Source organism: Amblyomma americanum, chromosome 8, assembly GCF_052857255.1.
Source record: "Amblyomma americanum isolate KBUSLIRL-KWMA chromosome 8, ASM5285725v1, whole genome shotgun sequence".
In the NCBI taxonomy this organism is placed as follows: Eukaryota; Metazoa; Arthropoda; class Arachnida; order Ixodida; family Ixodidae; genus Amblyomma; species Amblyomma americanum.
This window is the reverse complement of record NC_135504.1, coordinates 157,685,951-157,699,235: the sequence shown is the minus strand read 5'-3', so window position 1 is coordinate 157,699,235 and position 13,285 is coordinate 157,685,951. Positions and strand designations below refer to the sequence as shown.

Below are 13,285 nucleotides of genomic sequence, written 5' to 3'. Positions count from 1 at the left end.
TAGCCCGCGTTGCTAATCCGGGGTTATTTATAAGAATAAACAACGCATCCGCGAAGGCATCCCGCAGACGCCTGCCGCGGGAGCTCAAACTAGGGTACCCCCAGTCTGGGTGTGAGGCGTTGAAGTCACCTCCGACTAAAATGGGACACCCGGGGTATTTCCTACGCACAGTCAATAACTAGCCCAGATTAATACGGGAGGGAGCACCACCCGCTGGTCTTACGTAGTGGGATACTACTACAAAAGTTGCCTTGGGTAATTTTACAGCAACTGCAACTACCTCCTGATACGAGGTGCACCAGGTTTCCAGAGAGAGGCATACATAAGGAAAACGCGTGTCAACGTACACCACCGCCTTTCCTGGAGGGCAATCAGTGTGCACACAATGGTCGTTCATCGAAGGTGACGCGTAACCACTGAAGCCCGGAATTGCTGGCAAGGCATTGGTCTCCTGCAGTAGCATGGCCCACACCTGGAGCTTGTGCGAGCGAAGACGGGTTTAGAGCTCTTTCACTTTAGTGGAGAGGCCTCTACAGTTCCTATGGAGCACACCAGAAAAGCCGGAACGCACCATCTTCGGTTAGTGGTCCACGCGTTGCAAGAGAACAGATATCAAGTTGGATAACTTTGTAACCAGAAAGCGGAGCTCGGATGCTGTAGAGTTATCTTGGAATGTAGCGGGTAACGTGGGAGGAGCGGTGAAAGAAGCTGGTGGGCGAGACATGCTCGGTGCTGATTCATCATTTCTAGTGGCGGTTCAAGATCCCGCTGCATGTCTATGGCGCGCAAGCAGCTCACGGTGTTGTCGGAGCCTTGAGACATCTGCCAAAAGCCGTGCGATTTGGTCATCAACTGCTACCATGTCTACGTTGGGAGGTTCCGGGATGCTACGCTGTTTTGTAGCCTGCTGATGTCGGCGGTCCTTACGCACTTCATCGCTATAAGTCTGCTGGGTAGCAGCTTCATGCGTGTGCAGCACGGAAGTTGTGGCCACTCGTCATCATCCGACTGGAGAGGTGCAAAGTGGTTGGAGGTCTGCACAAAGAGTGCATTCACATTCTCAGTCATTTGCTCAGAGAACCCACGACGAATCTCTTTTGTTGCCTTCTGCTTTTTGGGGCAAGTGGGTGATGTCATGTCGTGGTCGTCAGTTTTGCAGAAGCCGCATCTGTACGCCGCTGCGCCTTCCGGCGCAGGTTGCACTTGAAGTTCGGAAAGCTGAGCAAGTTGGTTACTATTATCCATGGTAAAACTGCGCGGAAAAAACACGAGGATGGAACAAACACGACGACACGAGCGCTGACTTTCAGCTCTTGAAAGTTGATAGTCAGCGCCCGTGTCGTCGTGTTTGTTCCGTCCTCGTGTTTTTTCCGCGCTGTTTTCACATGGTTCCACTTGAGTTGGGAACGGGCGTCAGTTTCAATTGTCAGATTACCTACAGAGACTGTGTACACCGCCGTGATAATAGACGTATAATTATTATGCTATAATGGAATTATTATTTTGTGGAGTGAAGTAATTGTTTACATATCTATTTTATAATTAGGCTGAGATGCTCATGATCCAAACAGAGCGAATGAATTGTCTTCTGTGGGCAGTGTTACATGCTCAAGAACACACCATCTCTCTGATGTGCACATTACCAAACACCAGCGCTCTGATGAGCACTTTTCTCGTGTGCACACTAGACCACACACCCCACTGGTGTGCACATCTCAGCACACTAACATACTAGGATGTGTACACCAGGACACACCAAACCAGTCTGGTATATGATTTTTATAATGTATATGTCTCTTTCTTGCATTATAGGCATGTGTAATTAGTTGAGCAAGGAACCGTCCATGAATTGGGCACCTATTTGTTTTCTGTCTGTGTTATAATATGGTTGTCCTTGTTACGCTTGCTATCTACATTTTACCTGTAGCAGTGAACCATTATCTGTTTATTTTTAACTCTTTTTGTAAGATTGTGATCGTATGGCAGCAACACTTATTTGCTTCCATCTGAATCATAGATCTTTGTATTTAAACAGCACTGACCAGAGGCCAGAACTGACTCTTATCATCATTTTCTGGCACAGAATGGTGCCAACCCTTATATTCCCAATATGTTAAATAAAGTAAAACTCTAGTTTGGGCGAGTTGGTTCATGTTGAAAGGAAAACTGGTAATGGCGCAAGAAGTTGTAAGTTGTAAGTTGGCGTCAGTTCTGTCTTTTGTGTTCCTTCTGTGTCCCCGTTTCATGCGCCATTACCAGTTTTTCTTTCATGTTAAATAAACAGTGTTGGTGGACTTCTCCAAAATTTTAATCTGTGATTATCTCTTACACCGCACGCTACACCATGCTCAACCCGCTGCTGACGTTACAGGTTCTGCCGTTCTGGCTGCGTGCTGCTGAATGCCCCTTCCCTCAAGTCCCGTCAACAGTTCACGGTGCGGAGTGCGCAGTCGATGACCGTGTGCTCGGCACGGTACCCAACTACGCACCGAACCTAGCCTGCATACCGCTGCTCGCCTGGCAACCCATTCCTTCATCGACGTCATCAATCACCGGACCCGCCCACGCAGCATATATACCGCGACCCGCCACAGATCACCTGGGGCACGGCACCGTACGCTGCACCATGCTCAACCCGCTGCCGACGTTACAGGTTGGTTACCTGAACAATTCCATTGAATGCTAAAGTAGCAACCGCTGCTTTGTAGCGGTGTCTTGCCCCTATGTGATCAAGTGGCGTAGCGCTGTGCAAATTTGTTGTGACTGTATATTATCCCATCTGTTATCCCAACTGACGTTATACCTATCAGGCGACGTGGAGCTCAACCCAGGACCACCGACATTATTTGATAATTCATCCGTTCAAGAAGCCCTCAAGCGCCTTGAGGACGCACAGGTCAACATATCAAATGAGCTAAAAGAACTTAAGGCTACTCAAGACAACCACGAAAAGCTAACATCCGAACTAAAGAACCGCATTTCTTTGTTTCAATTTCATCATAAAAAGGAACTAGCAGATTCGAAAATAGAAGAAACTAATGAACTAAAACGTGAGGTAGCAGTCCTTCAGGCCGCCAATATTGACGAAAGCAATCGTATGCGAAGAAACAACTTACTTTTATTTGGCCTTAAGGACTGTGAAAAAGAAAGTTGGGAAGAGTCTGAAAAACAGGTACGAGCCCTTTGCTCTACTGAGCACGGTGTGGAACTAGACACAGGTAGTATAGAACGTGCACATCGACTCGGAAAATACTGAACAGATAAACAGCGCCCTATCATTATTAAATTAGCGAATTTTAAAACAAAAGAAAACTTTCTGTCGTGTGGGCCCAAACTGAAAGACACGATCTACGCAATCAGAGAAGACTTTGCCCCTGAAACTCGCCTTGCTCGTTCCAAACTCCTGCAGTTCATCCGCCCCCAAAAATGTGCCTTCAAACTACGACATGATAAGCTGCATGTTGGAAAAAGTGCTTTACGTACAATCCCACTACTGACACGCTGACGGAATGTACGGCACGTGTTCCCAACGCTGATGGTAGTGAATGACGAGCAACGAATCATGTTCACATCAGACGTCCTCCATCTTACCTCTACATCCATTTCGCATTTACCAACATAAGGAGCGTAATTCCAAAGCGTGACCAGCTTCTTAGCTTCATTGACGACATTGACGCTCACATTATCATTCTAACTGAAACCTGGTCCCGCTAATCTTAACTTCACCACGTATCGTCGCGATCGCAGCAACCGTAGTGGGGGCAGTGTTCTAATAGCTGTAAGAAATACATTGTCATCATCCTTAGTGTACCACGACGACGCACTAGAATTATCATGGGTTTGTTTTCATACCTCAACTGTGAAAGCTATAATTGGCAATTGTTACCGGCCACCCGATTATGGGCCATCTTTCATCAACTCACTCTACCGTAGTTTAGCGTATATCAGGGAAAACTTTCCCAAATTACCTAATTTTCTATTTGGGGATTTTAATTTCCCCCAGATTAACTGGGCTTTACTTAGCGTACCTGGTAAATCGCAGTACAGTGAGCGCAAGCAATTCCTCGATCTAACCCTCGATTTCAGTCTCCATCAAGCCATAACACTTTCCACGAAAGGGAATAACACCTTTGATGTCTTGCTGACGAGCAGTCCTGAAGACATTAAAGGTGTAACGACTCTTCCTGGACTCACTGACCATGCACTTCTACACATTTCCATATCACTACTGCTGAAAGTTAGATCAACCGGTGAAAAGATAATCTTCAATTGCAATAAAGCGAACTTCGATGACATCAACGCGGAACTTACACGGTTTTATGAGCATTTCTGTGAGTCTTATCTATCAAGAACAGTTAATCATAACTGGGAATTATACAAAACAGCAATGAAAAACATCAGAAACAAATACATTCCAAAAATAAATATTAGGTCCGATCATAGCAATGAGTGGTTTACCGTAAGCCTGAAACGTCTCCTAAAAAGGAAAAAGTGCCTCTATCGATCAGCAAAGAAATCTAACTCCCCTATTACATGGGACCGATATTATCAATGTACAAAAACGTACATTGAAAGCTTAGCTGCTGCAAAAAAATAAATTCTTTTCCATCGATCTGCATAGAATCCTGCAGTCGAGCCCCAACCAATTCTGGCGCATTCTATCCCCTAGGTCTCGCCCGAACCAAACAGCGCTTATGGGAACTGATGGAGAACCAGTCGAACCAGTGCAGTGTGCCAGCGTTTTGAACAGCTATTTCGTGTCGGTGTTTTCTCCTGTAAGCAACTCTACCGCCGTAACTTCACCACAATCCTCATCAGCGGCGATGTCTATGATCCAGGTTGATGCCACCGGTATCAGCAACCTTATTGCTTCTCTAAAGCTGTCTTCGTCAGCAGGCTGTGATCATATCGATAGTAAACTACTAAAAAACACATCAACCACTTAGGCTCAGATACTACAATTATTGTTTACTCAGTCTTTAAAATCCGAGGAAGTTCCGGATGATTGGAAAATTGCCCAAATCATCCCAGTCTTTAAATCCGGTGACCGCATATTAGCCTCCAAACACCGTCCTATTTCTCTAACCAGTGTGCCATCAAAATTACTCGAACACGTTATATCGACCAACCTAATGAGACATCTTGAATCTAACGACTTTTTTTATTCGCACCAGCATGGTTTTAGGTAACGCCTTTCATGTAAAACCCAGCTTGCCGAGTTCATACAAGATTTGCTCGAATCCAAGGATGCCAACCTCCAAATAGATGCTATATTCCTCGATTACTCCAAAGCATTTGATCGGGTCCCGCACAGTCATTTACTTCAAAAACTTTCATCACTAGGAATGCCCGTCAACCTAATCCGTTAGATCGAAAATTTTCTTTCAGGGCGCGATCAGTTCACTTCTACAAATGATAGCCACTCTCCTCTTTCCAATGTAATATCGGGAGTCCCACAGGGCGCCGGCCTGTCACCACTAATATTCCTAATCTACATTATTGACCTCCCAAGCTTGCAATATAAAATCGGAATTACGGTTTTTTGCCGATGATTGCGTCACATACAGAGTGATTAGGGCAACCAACGATTCAACTTTGCTTCAGTCCGATCTTGACACACTCTCCTCTTGGTGCGATAAATCCCTCCTCTCCTTAAAATTAGCAAATGCAAATCCACGTCGTTCCCCAGAAAACGCACCGTGAATCTGCATTAATACAGTATCGGCTCATTTTCCATTGATCCCGCATTATACTACAAATAGCTTGGCCTCCATCTAACGCCATCGCTATAACTCAGGTTCAAAACATCTGCGCTGCAGCCTCTCGCACACTCGGATACCTGCGCCGTAACTTGAATGCCGCATCCCCCGACATAAAAATGCTAGCATATAAACATTCATTCGCCCAAAACTAGAATATGCCTCATCCATTTGTCACCCATCACAAGCGTACCTCGCCGCTGACCTTGAAGCCATACAGAATCGCGCCGTCCGATTTATATCATCTTGCTATTCAAGGAAAACCAGTATCACCGCGCTGAAAGTCTCCCTGGCCATCCCTTCACTAGAGTCACGCCGCATTATATCTCGCCTCTGTCTTCTTCATCATTTCTGCTATCACCCACGCACGACACACGAAAAGCTGCAACCCCCGCACAGGACGTCTAGCCGCCTAAGCCATGACCATAGCATCGCACGCATCAACTGTCGCACATTAGCTCTAAAGTCATATTTTTTTCCGGACGCGATAGCACTATGGAATGGCCTACCAAATACCATCGCATCATGCACTAACCGCAAATCATTCCGCGATAAACTAAACGACCATTTTTCATGAGGGCAAAAGGTTCCTGGCATATTCAATTCGGCACTTTGAACAGCTGATTATTTTTACTTATTTTTACTTTTTTCTGTGTGATGTCTTTTTCACTATATTTTTCTCTTGTATATTTGAGTGTTTCATATATATATATATATATATATATATATATATATATATATATATATATATATATGCTACTTATGCCATAGGTAGCAAAAGAGGGCTCTAGCACAGTGTCCGCCCTCGCCGTTAGATGACGTTCCACGTCACACTCGCGGTAATGCAGGACGTGCTACGTTCAGTTCAGTTTCAGTTCAGTTTTATTCCTTAAAGGCCCCCCTTTCAGGGGGTGTTACATAAGGGGTGGGATTACATTTGTAGTGAGGAAAACAAACAGCGATGGTAATTTAACATTGAAGGTGATCTGTTACGCTTTCTTGAAAAGCAGAGGTTGAAGCGATGGCGACGATGTCATGGGGTAGGCCGTTCCAGTCCGTGGCTGCTCGAAGAAATAATGAAGCTGAAAACGTAGTAGTGCGTGATAGTGGGCGGGCAACTTGAAGGGGATGACTGGTGCGGTGAGATATGCGTGATGCGGCGGCGATATACGGTGCTTGATTGAGAGAAGAATAAAAGAATTTGTGATAAAGGGTGAGGCTAGCAATGCGACGACGAAAAGAGAGGGGTGGCAGTCCGGATGTAGCTTTCAAGGATGAGACACTGACGTCATATGAGTATGAGGAATGAATGAATCGGGCAGCACGATTCTGCACAGCTTCCAATGCGGTGATTAGATATGCTTGTTGTGGGCTCCAGATGGGGGATGCATATTCTAATTTGGGTCTTATAAGTGATTGATATGCGAGCAATTTAACATTTGGTGGGGCAAGACGAAGCTGACGTTTTAGAAAACCGAGTGTTTTGTTTGATGCTGAAATGATGTTACCAATATGAACCTGCCATGATAGATTAGAAGAGAGGGTGACTCCTAGATATTTATATGATTGTACTTGCTCAATCTGTGTGTTAGAAATTGAATAATGAAATAGATGTGGATTGTGACGACGAGTGAAGGACATGAGTTTACATTTAGTAGGATTGAGGGACATTAGCCAGTTATCACACCAATTTATTACGTTGTTAAGCTCTGTCTGAAGAGTGTATTGATCGTGACAGTTATTAATGGTGCGGTAAATAACACAATCATCTGCGAAAATTTGAATACTACAGGAAACATGCAGGGGCAAGTCGTTAATATATATTAAGAATAGGAGGGGACCGAGGACAGAACCTTGTGGGACCCCTGAAGTAACCGGGAGAGATGTAGACAGATGGCCGTTAGGATAGACTGACTGAGAACGGTTAGTTAGGAATTCTTCAATCCATTTGAGAGTATTAGGGGGTAGGTTCAGCTTTGAGAGTTTTAGTAATAGCCGGCGGTGGGGAACCTTGTCAAAAGCTTTGGCGAAATCAAGAAAGAGTGTGTCTGTCTGCATATTACGGTCTAGATTAGTGCGCAAGTCGTGAAGGAAAAGCGCTAGTTGGGTTTCGCAAGAGAGGCCCTTACGAAACCCATGTTGTGAGGGGTGAAAGAAATGGTTTCGGTCCAAGAAGTTTACGATTTGTGAGTAGGTGACATGTTCCATGATTTTACAAGGCACACTAGTCAATGAAATGGGGCGGTAATTCAAGGGCGAGTCTCTGTTACCTGATTTGTAGACTGGAACGACCTTCCCCGTTTTCCAATCAAGAGGCAAAATTCCTGAGGAGAGTGACTGTGAGAAAATGAGACATAAATATGATGCACAAATTGATTCCACGTTTTTCAAAAGTTTTGAATTAATCAGGTCCATACCAGCTGATGATGAAAGTTTGATATTAAATTATGGATGAAATGCCTTCTTCGACGAACGTGACTGCCGGTATGGGGGTTTCTAAGTTAAAGGGTGGTAATTGTGAAAGTGCGTTGGGTTCGGTAGTGAACACAGATGTGAATGCATGGTTAAATATTTCTGCGCAATCATGGTCAGTCACTGCTTCATGTGAATCATTCGTCAGTTTAATATCGGGAGGATGTGTTGGGTTTAAAACTTGCCAGAATTGCTTGGGGTTTCTTATAAGTAAGTTTGGTAAGTCATTGTGATAAAATGAGTACTTGGCGTTACGAACAGAAAGTAGGTATAATTTTTCGGCCTCGAAGTATTTTCCCCATGCAGCAGGCGTGTCGTTTCGTTTGGCGGTACGAAACAATCGTTTCTTTTTGTTTTCGAGTCGTTTTAAGTGCTGCGTAAACCATGGTTTATTGCAATTAGTATGAAAGGTAACCTTGGTACGAATATATTAGTGAGATGATTTAATTTTTTCTTGAATATCAGCCAGTTTTCATGAATTGAGCGAGTGTGAAATGCGGATACGTATTCAGGAAAAAAGGTGTTATGTTCTTCAGTTATTGCATTATAGTTACCCTTATCGTAGAGGTGTATCGTTTTATCGGAGGTCTGTTTTTGAGTCGAGGTAAATGAGAATAAAGCGTGCATGACTTTGTGATCGCTGATTTCAGGAAGGTAACTGATGGATGATACATTCTCGGGGCTGCTTGTTAGTATCAGGTCGAGTGTGTTTGCTGATTCTCGTGAGACACGGGTTGGTTGGGAAATTAATTGAGTGAGGTTAAAATTTAAACAGACATCGATGAAGTTCTTCGCCTCTGCATGACACGTTATTGTGGAACTAGCTATGTTCTGCCAATCAATATCCGGGTAGTTAAAATCACCAAAAAGAAGAATACGGGCATTTGGATATGTGAAAACAAGTTTATGAAGGATGTTGTTCAGATGACGTGGGAAGTCTGGACTAGTCTGGGGGGGCCTGTAGCAAACGCCAAGCAGAACTGTTACGGGGGGAGCGCGACAGATGAGCCATATGGCTTCAATGTCGGATGCGACGTCAACAACAGAGCATGATATGCCTCGATGAACGGCAACGAGAACACCGCCCCCCCGTTTGCCTTTCCGATCGTTTCGATACACTTCGAAGTTGGGTAAATCGGCCAAAATTTCCGCATCCATTACGTCACTATTTAGCCAAGTTTCTGTTAGTATTAGTATGTTGCTTCCGGATGACGACATGATGTTTGATATGAGTTCGCGCTTTGGAAGAAGACTACGGATGTTAGTGAATATTATCGAAAACGAGAGAACATTGTGCGGTGGAGCGGGTCGACGATTTGTTAAAGTTTTGTGACGGGGCAATTGCTATGCTATTTCCTTAACGGTTTGGGATGATGCGTCAAATACATAGCGTTTTGAGCCGATGTGCAGGGTTTTGAAGCGCAAGGAGTACTTGTTAGAATTGGCTTTGGCAAACACTAGTAACTGTTTACGCGCGTGTCGAACGGTGCGGGAAAAGTCCTCTCCAATACTGTAGTTTGTGTCTTTTAATTTACGGCCATTTGATAATAGTGCGTCTTTGGTTTTATGAGATAGGAATTTTACGATTACGGGACGAGTTCGGTCGGCTGAATGATTTCCGAGGCGATGCGCTCTTTCAATGTCGTTAGGTTCCAAGGTTATATCAAGATTATTGTGGCAAACATCAATGACTAGTTTTTCTGACTCAGCCCACGTTTCAGTGCTAGCAGGGTCAGGGATGCCATAGAAAATGAGGTTATTCCGACGTGATTGGTTTTCCGCGTCATCCAGGCGTGTTTCTAGTTCTTCAATCTTTTTAGCTTGGTTGATTGTGGTTGACTGCATTATTTCAATATCGTTTCTGAGGTGAAGAAGTGTTTGGTAATGCGCTTCGAGATCGGCCATTCGTTTGTCGAGGCTTGCTATGGTTTGATCTGTTGTGTTCAGCTGTGTTTTGAGGCCCTGTATTTCCGTAATCAACAGGGTCTGTCCCGCGTTTAGCTTCTGTAGTTCAGCGAGTACAGCAGCGTTTCCCTCAGGACCAGGGTTAGTCTCAACGTCACCTGATAGTATGAGCAAGGAATGAATTACGTGAGCACACTCAACGGCAATGGCGACACAGCAGTGCGGGCTCGGAAACTGCACCAAAATATAATTACTGGATTTCTTAGCGAGGAGGGCATACGATGTACTGACCTGCATCGCAAAGGTAAGTGGATTAGGTGGCTGCGCTGTGGTGCAGTCACCGAGCCTACGAAGCGGTGTCAGCGGGTGAAGCTCTTTTATACATGTTGGCATTGTTGCTGATGTCGATGTGGCCACCCATGGTACTGTGATTTCCGGTGTGTGCAGCTCCTCTGGCGGCACATCCAGTAGGGACGAGCACTCGTCGGGCGGTAGATGGCAGGAGCCCGGGTCATCCCCAGTGTACGGCAGTGCGCACACCGATGACGCCCCCGTAGACAGGCCTGCCAGGGACGGCAGCAGCAGGCTGGCAAATGCGAGGACGGTCGTCTGCATCGCAAAGGTAAGTGGATTAGGTGGCTGCGCTGTGGTGCAGTCACCGAGCCCTATGGACGATGGTGGCGCTGGTGAACACTCCCAAGGTTCGCCTACACGCAATAAACATAAATACCCACGAGAGCAGCAGATTGGCCAGCCGTCGCCATAGCTCAGTGGTAAGAGCACCGGACGCGATATTCGGAGGTCGTGGGTTCGGATCCCACCTGTGGCATGGTTGTTTTTTCTGCTGCTTTATAAGTAGTTTTCTTTAAATCAAAGCTTAATTGAAGTATTTTTCTCCCACTAATCAGCACTATAAATTAAAAAAAAAACATTCCCCAATGCACCTTGGTTTCGGTGACGGTTGGCTTCCTTCATGTATTTGTCAAAACGAGCCCCTCATTTCCCTTAACTTGTCTGCTAATAGCTTAACGAGGGTCTCGATTCTGGCAGTCTTGATGCCATAGGTAGCATAAGAGGGCTCTAGCACAGTGTCCGCCTTCGCCGTTTGATGACGTTCCACGTCACACTCGCGGTAATACAGGACGTGCTACGTCCGCCGCTATGGACGAGGGTGGCGCTGGTGAACACTCTCAAGGTAAAGGAACAGAGAGAGCTTTGCGGAAAACAGGGATGCTGACGAAATCGGCACTACAAACATACCGGACCTTTAAACAGGAAATTGTCAAAGAAAATATCTATGATAATTGTAGGGGAAGTTCTTTGTTGTTTGAGGCCAGGGCTGGAGTTTTGCGGACTAAGACGTATAGAGTCAGGTACCAGGTGATAGACACTTTGCGCATTGCGTGCGGAGAGGAGGAGGAAACAGCTGAACACTTGATACTTTTCTGTAAAGGGCTTCACCCTACAGTGGAAGGCAGCGGGGCTGACTTACCCAAGGCATTGGGGTTTAGGGATAGTGAAGGGAAAGTGGATTTTAAGAGGTTAGAAGTAACCAAGCGAAGGTTATCTGATTGGTGGCTAAAAGCAAGACAGGAGTAAAATTTCACAAGACATGGCTAGGTGGCTTGAGCCACCGCCCGATGTAAAGGGTTCAGCCGTATCCATCCATCCATCCATCCATCCATCCATCCATCCATCCATCCATCCATCCATCCATCCATCCATCCATCCATCCATCCATCCATCCATCCATCCATCCATCCATCCATCCATCCATCCATCCATCCATCCATCCATCCATCCATCCATCCATCCATCCATCCATCCATCCATCCATCCATCCATCCATCCATCCATCCATCCATCCATCCATCCATCCATCCATCCATCCATCCATCCATCCATCCATCCATCCATCCATCCATCCATCCATCCATCCATCCATCCATCCATCCATCCATCCATCCATCCATCCATCCATCCATCCATCCATCCATCCATCCATCCATCCATCCATCCATCCATCCATCCATCCATCCATCCATCCATCCATCCATCCATCCATCCATCCATCCATCCATCCATCCATCCATCCATCCATCCATCCATCCATCCATCCATCCATCCATCCATTCATCCATCCATCCATCCATCCATCCATCCATCCATCCATCCATCCATCCATCCATCCATCCATCCATCCATCCATCCATCCATCCATCCATCCATCCATCCATCCATCCATCCATCCATCCATCCATCCATCCATCCATCCATCCATCCATCCATCCATCCATCCATCCATCCATCCATCCATCCATCCATCCATCCATCCATCCATCCATCCATCCATCCATCCATCCATCCATCCATCCATCCATCCATCCATCCATCCATCCATCCATCCATCCTTCCATCCTTCCATCCTTCCATCCTTCCATCCATCCAGGTTCGCCTACACGCAATAAACATAAATACCCACGAGAGCAGCAGATTGGACAGCCGTCGCCGTAGCTCAGTGGTAAGAGCACCGGACGCGATATTCGGAGGTCGTAGGTTCGGATCCCACCGGTGGCATGGTTGTTTTTTCTGCTGCTTTATAAGTAGTTTTCTTTCAATCAAAGCTTAATTGAAGTATTTTTCTCCCACTAATCCGCACTATAAATTGAAAAAAAATTCCCCAATGCACCTTGGTTTCGGTGACTGTTGGCTTCCTTCATGTATTTGTCAAAACGAGCCCTTCATTTCCCTTAACTTGTCTGCTAATACCTTAACGAGGGTCCCGGTCTCCTAGTTGAATTTGCCGCTCCCAGATGGAAAAATTACATGACTTGTAACTTATTTGTGCATCATCGACATAAACGGAGTAGTATATAGATCTAGGCAGGACGCTCTTTAATCAATTCATTTTCACTATATAAAGAGAGCAGCTAAGAAGGCCGCCTTGAGGGACACTATTCTCTTGCATAAACCGCATGGGTAACGAGTTCCTTACACGGACTTTGAATGTTCGTTCAGGCAGATAACTTTGAATGGCGGAAAGAATATCAAAGAAAACAGATAAGCAGTGTTGTATATGCATAAAGGCGTCCTTCACGTAAGATTCGAAGGCAATGAGCTGGTCAGTGGTTGACTGGTTAGCCCTGAAC

General features: G+C 45.5%; 1 protein-coding gene across 1 annotated transcript; it reads right to left on the bottom strand.

Annotated features, from left to right (window-relative positions):
* Positions 1-9,421: 9,421 nt before the first annotated feature.
* On the bottom strand, positions 9,422-10,752 carry LOC144102122 (uncharacterized). The gene has a single exon (XM_077635416.1). The coding sequence runs from the start codon at positions 10,749-10,751 to the stop codon at positions 9,576-9,578; it is 1,176 nt and encodes a 391-aa protein (XP_077491542.1). The 5' UTR covers position 10,752; the 3' UTR covers positions 9,422-9,575.
* Positions 10,753-13,285: the final 2,533 nt, after the last annotated feature.

Coding starts and splice junctions, on each gene's coding strand:
- LOC144102122 (XM_077635416.1), bottom strand. CDS start 10,751: ATGCAGACGACCGTCCTCGCATTTGCCAGCCTGCTGCTGCCGTCCCTG.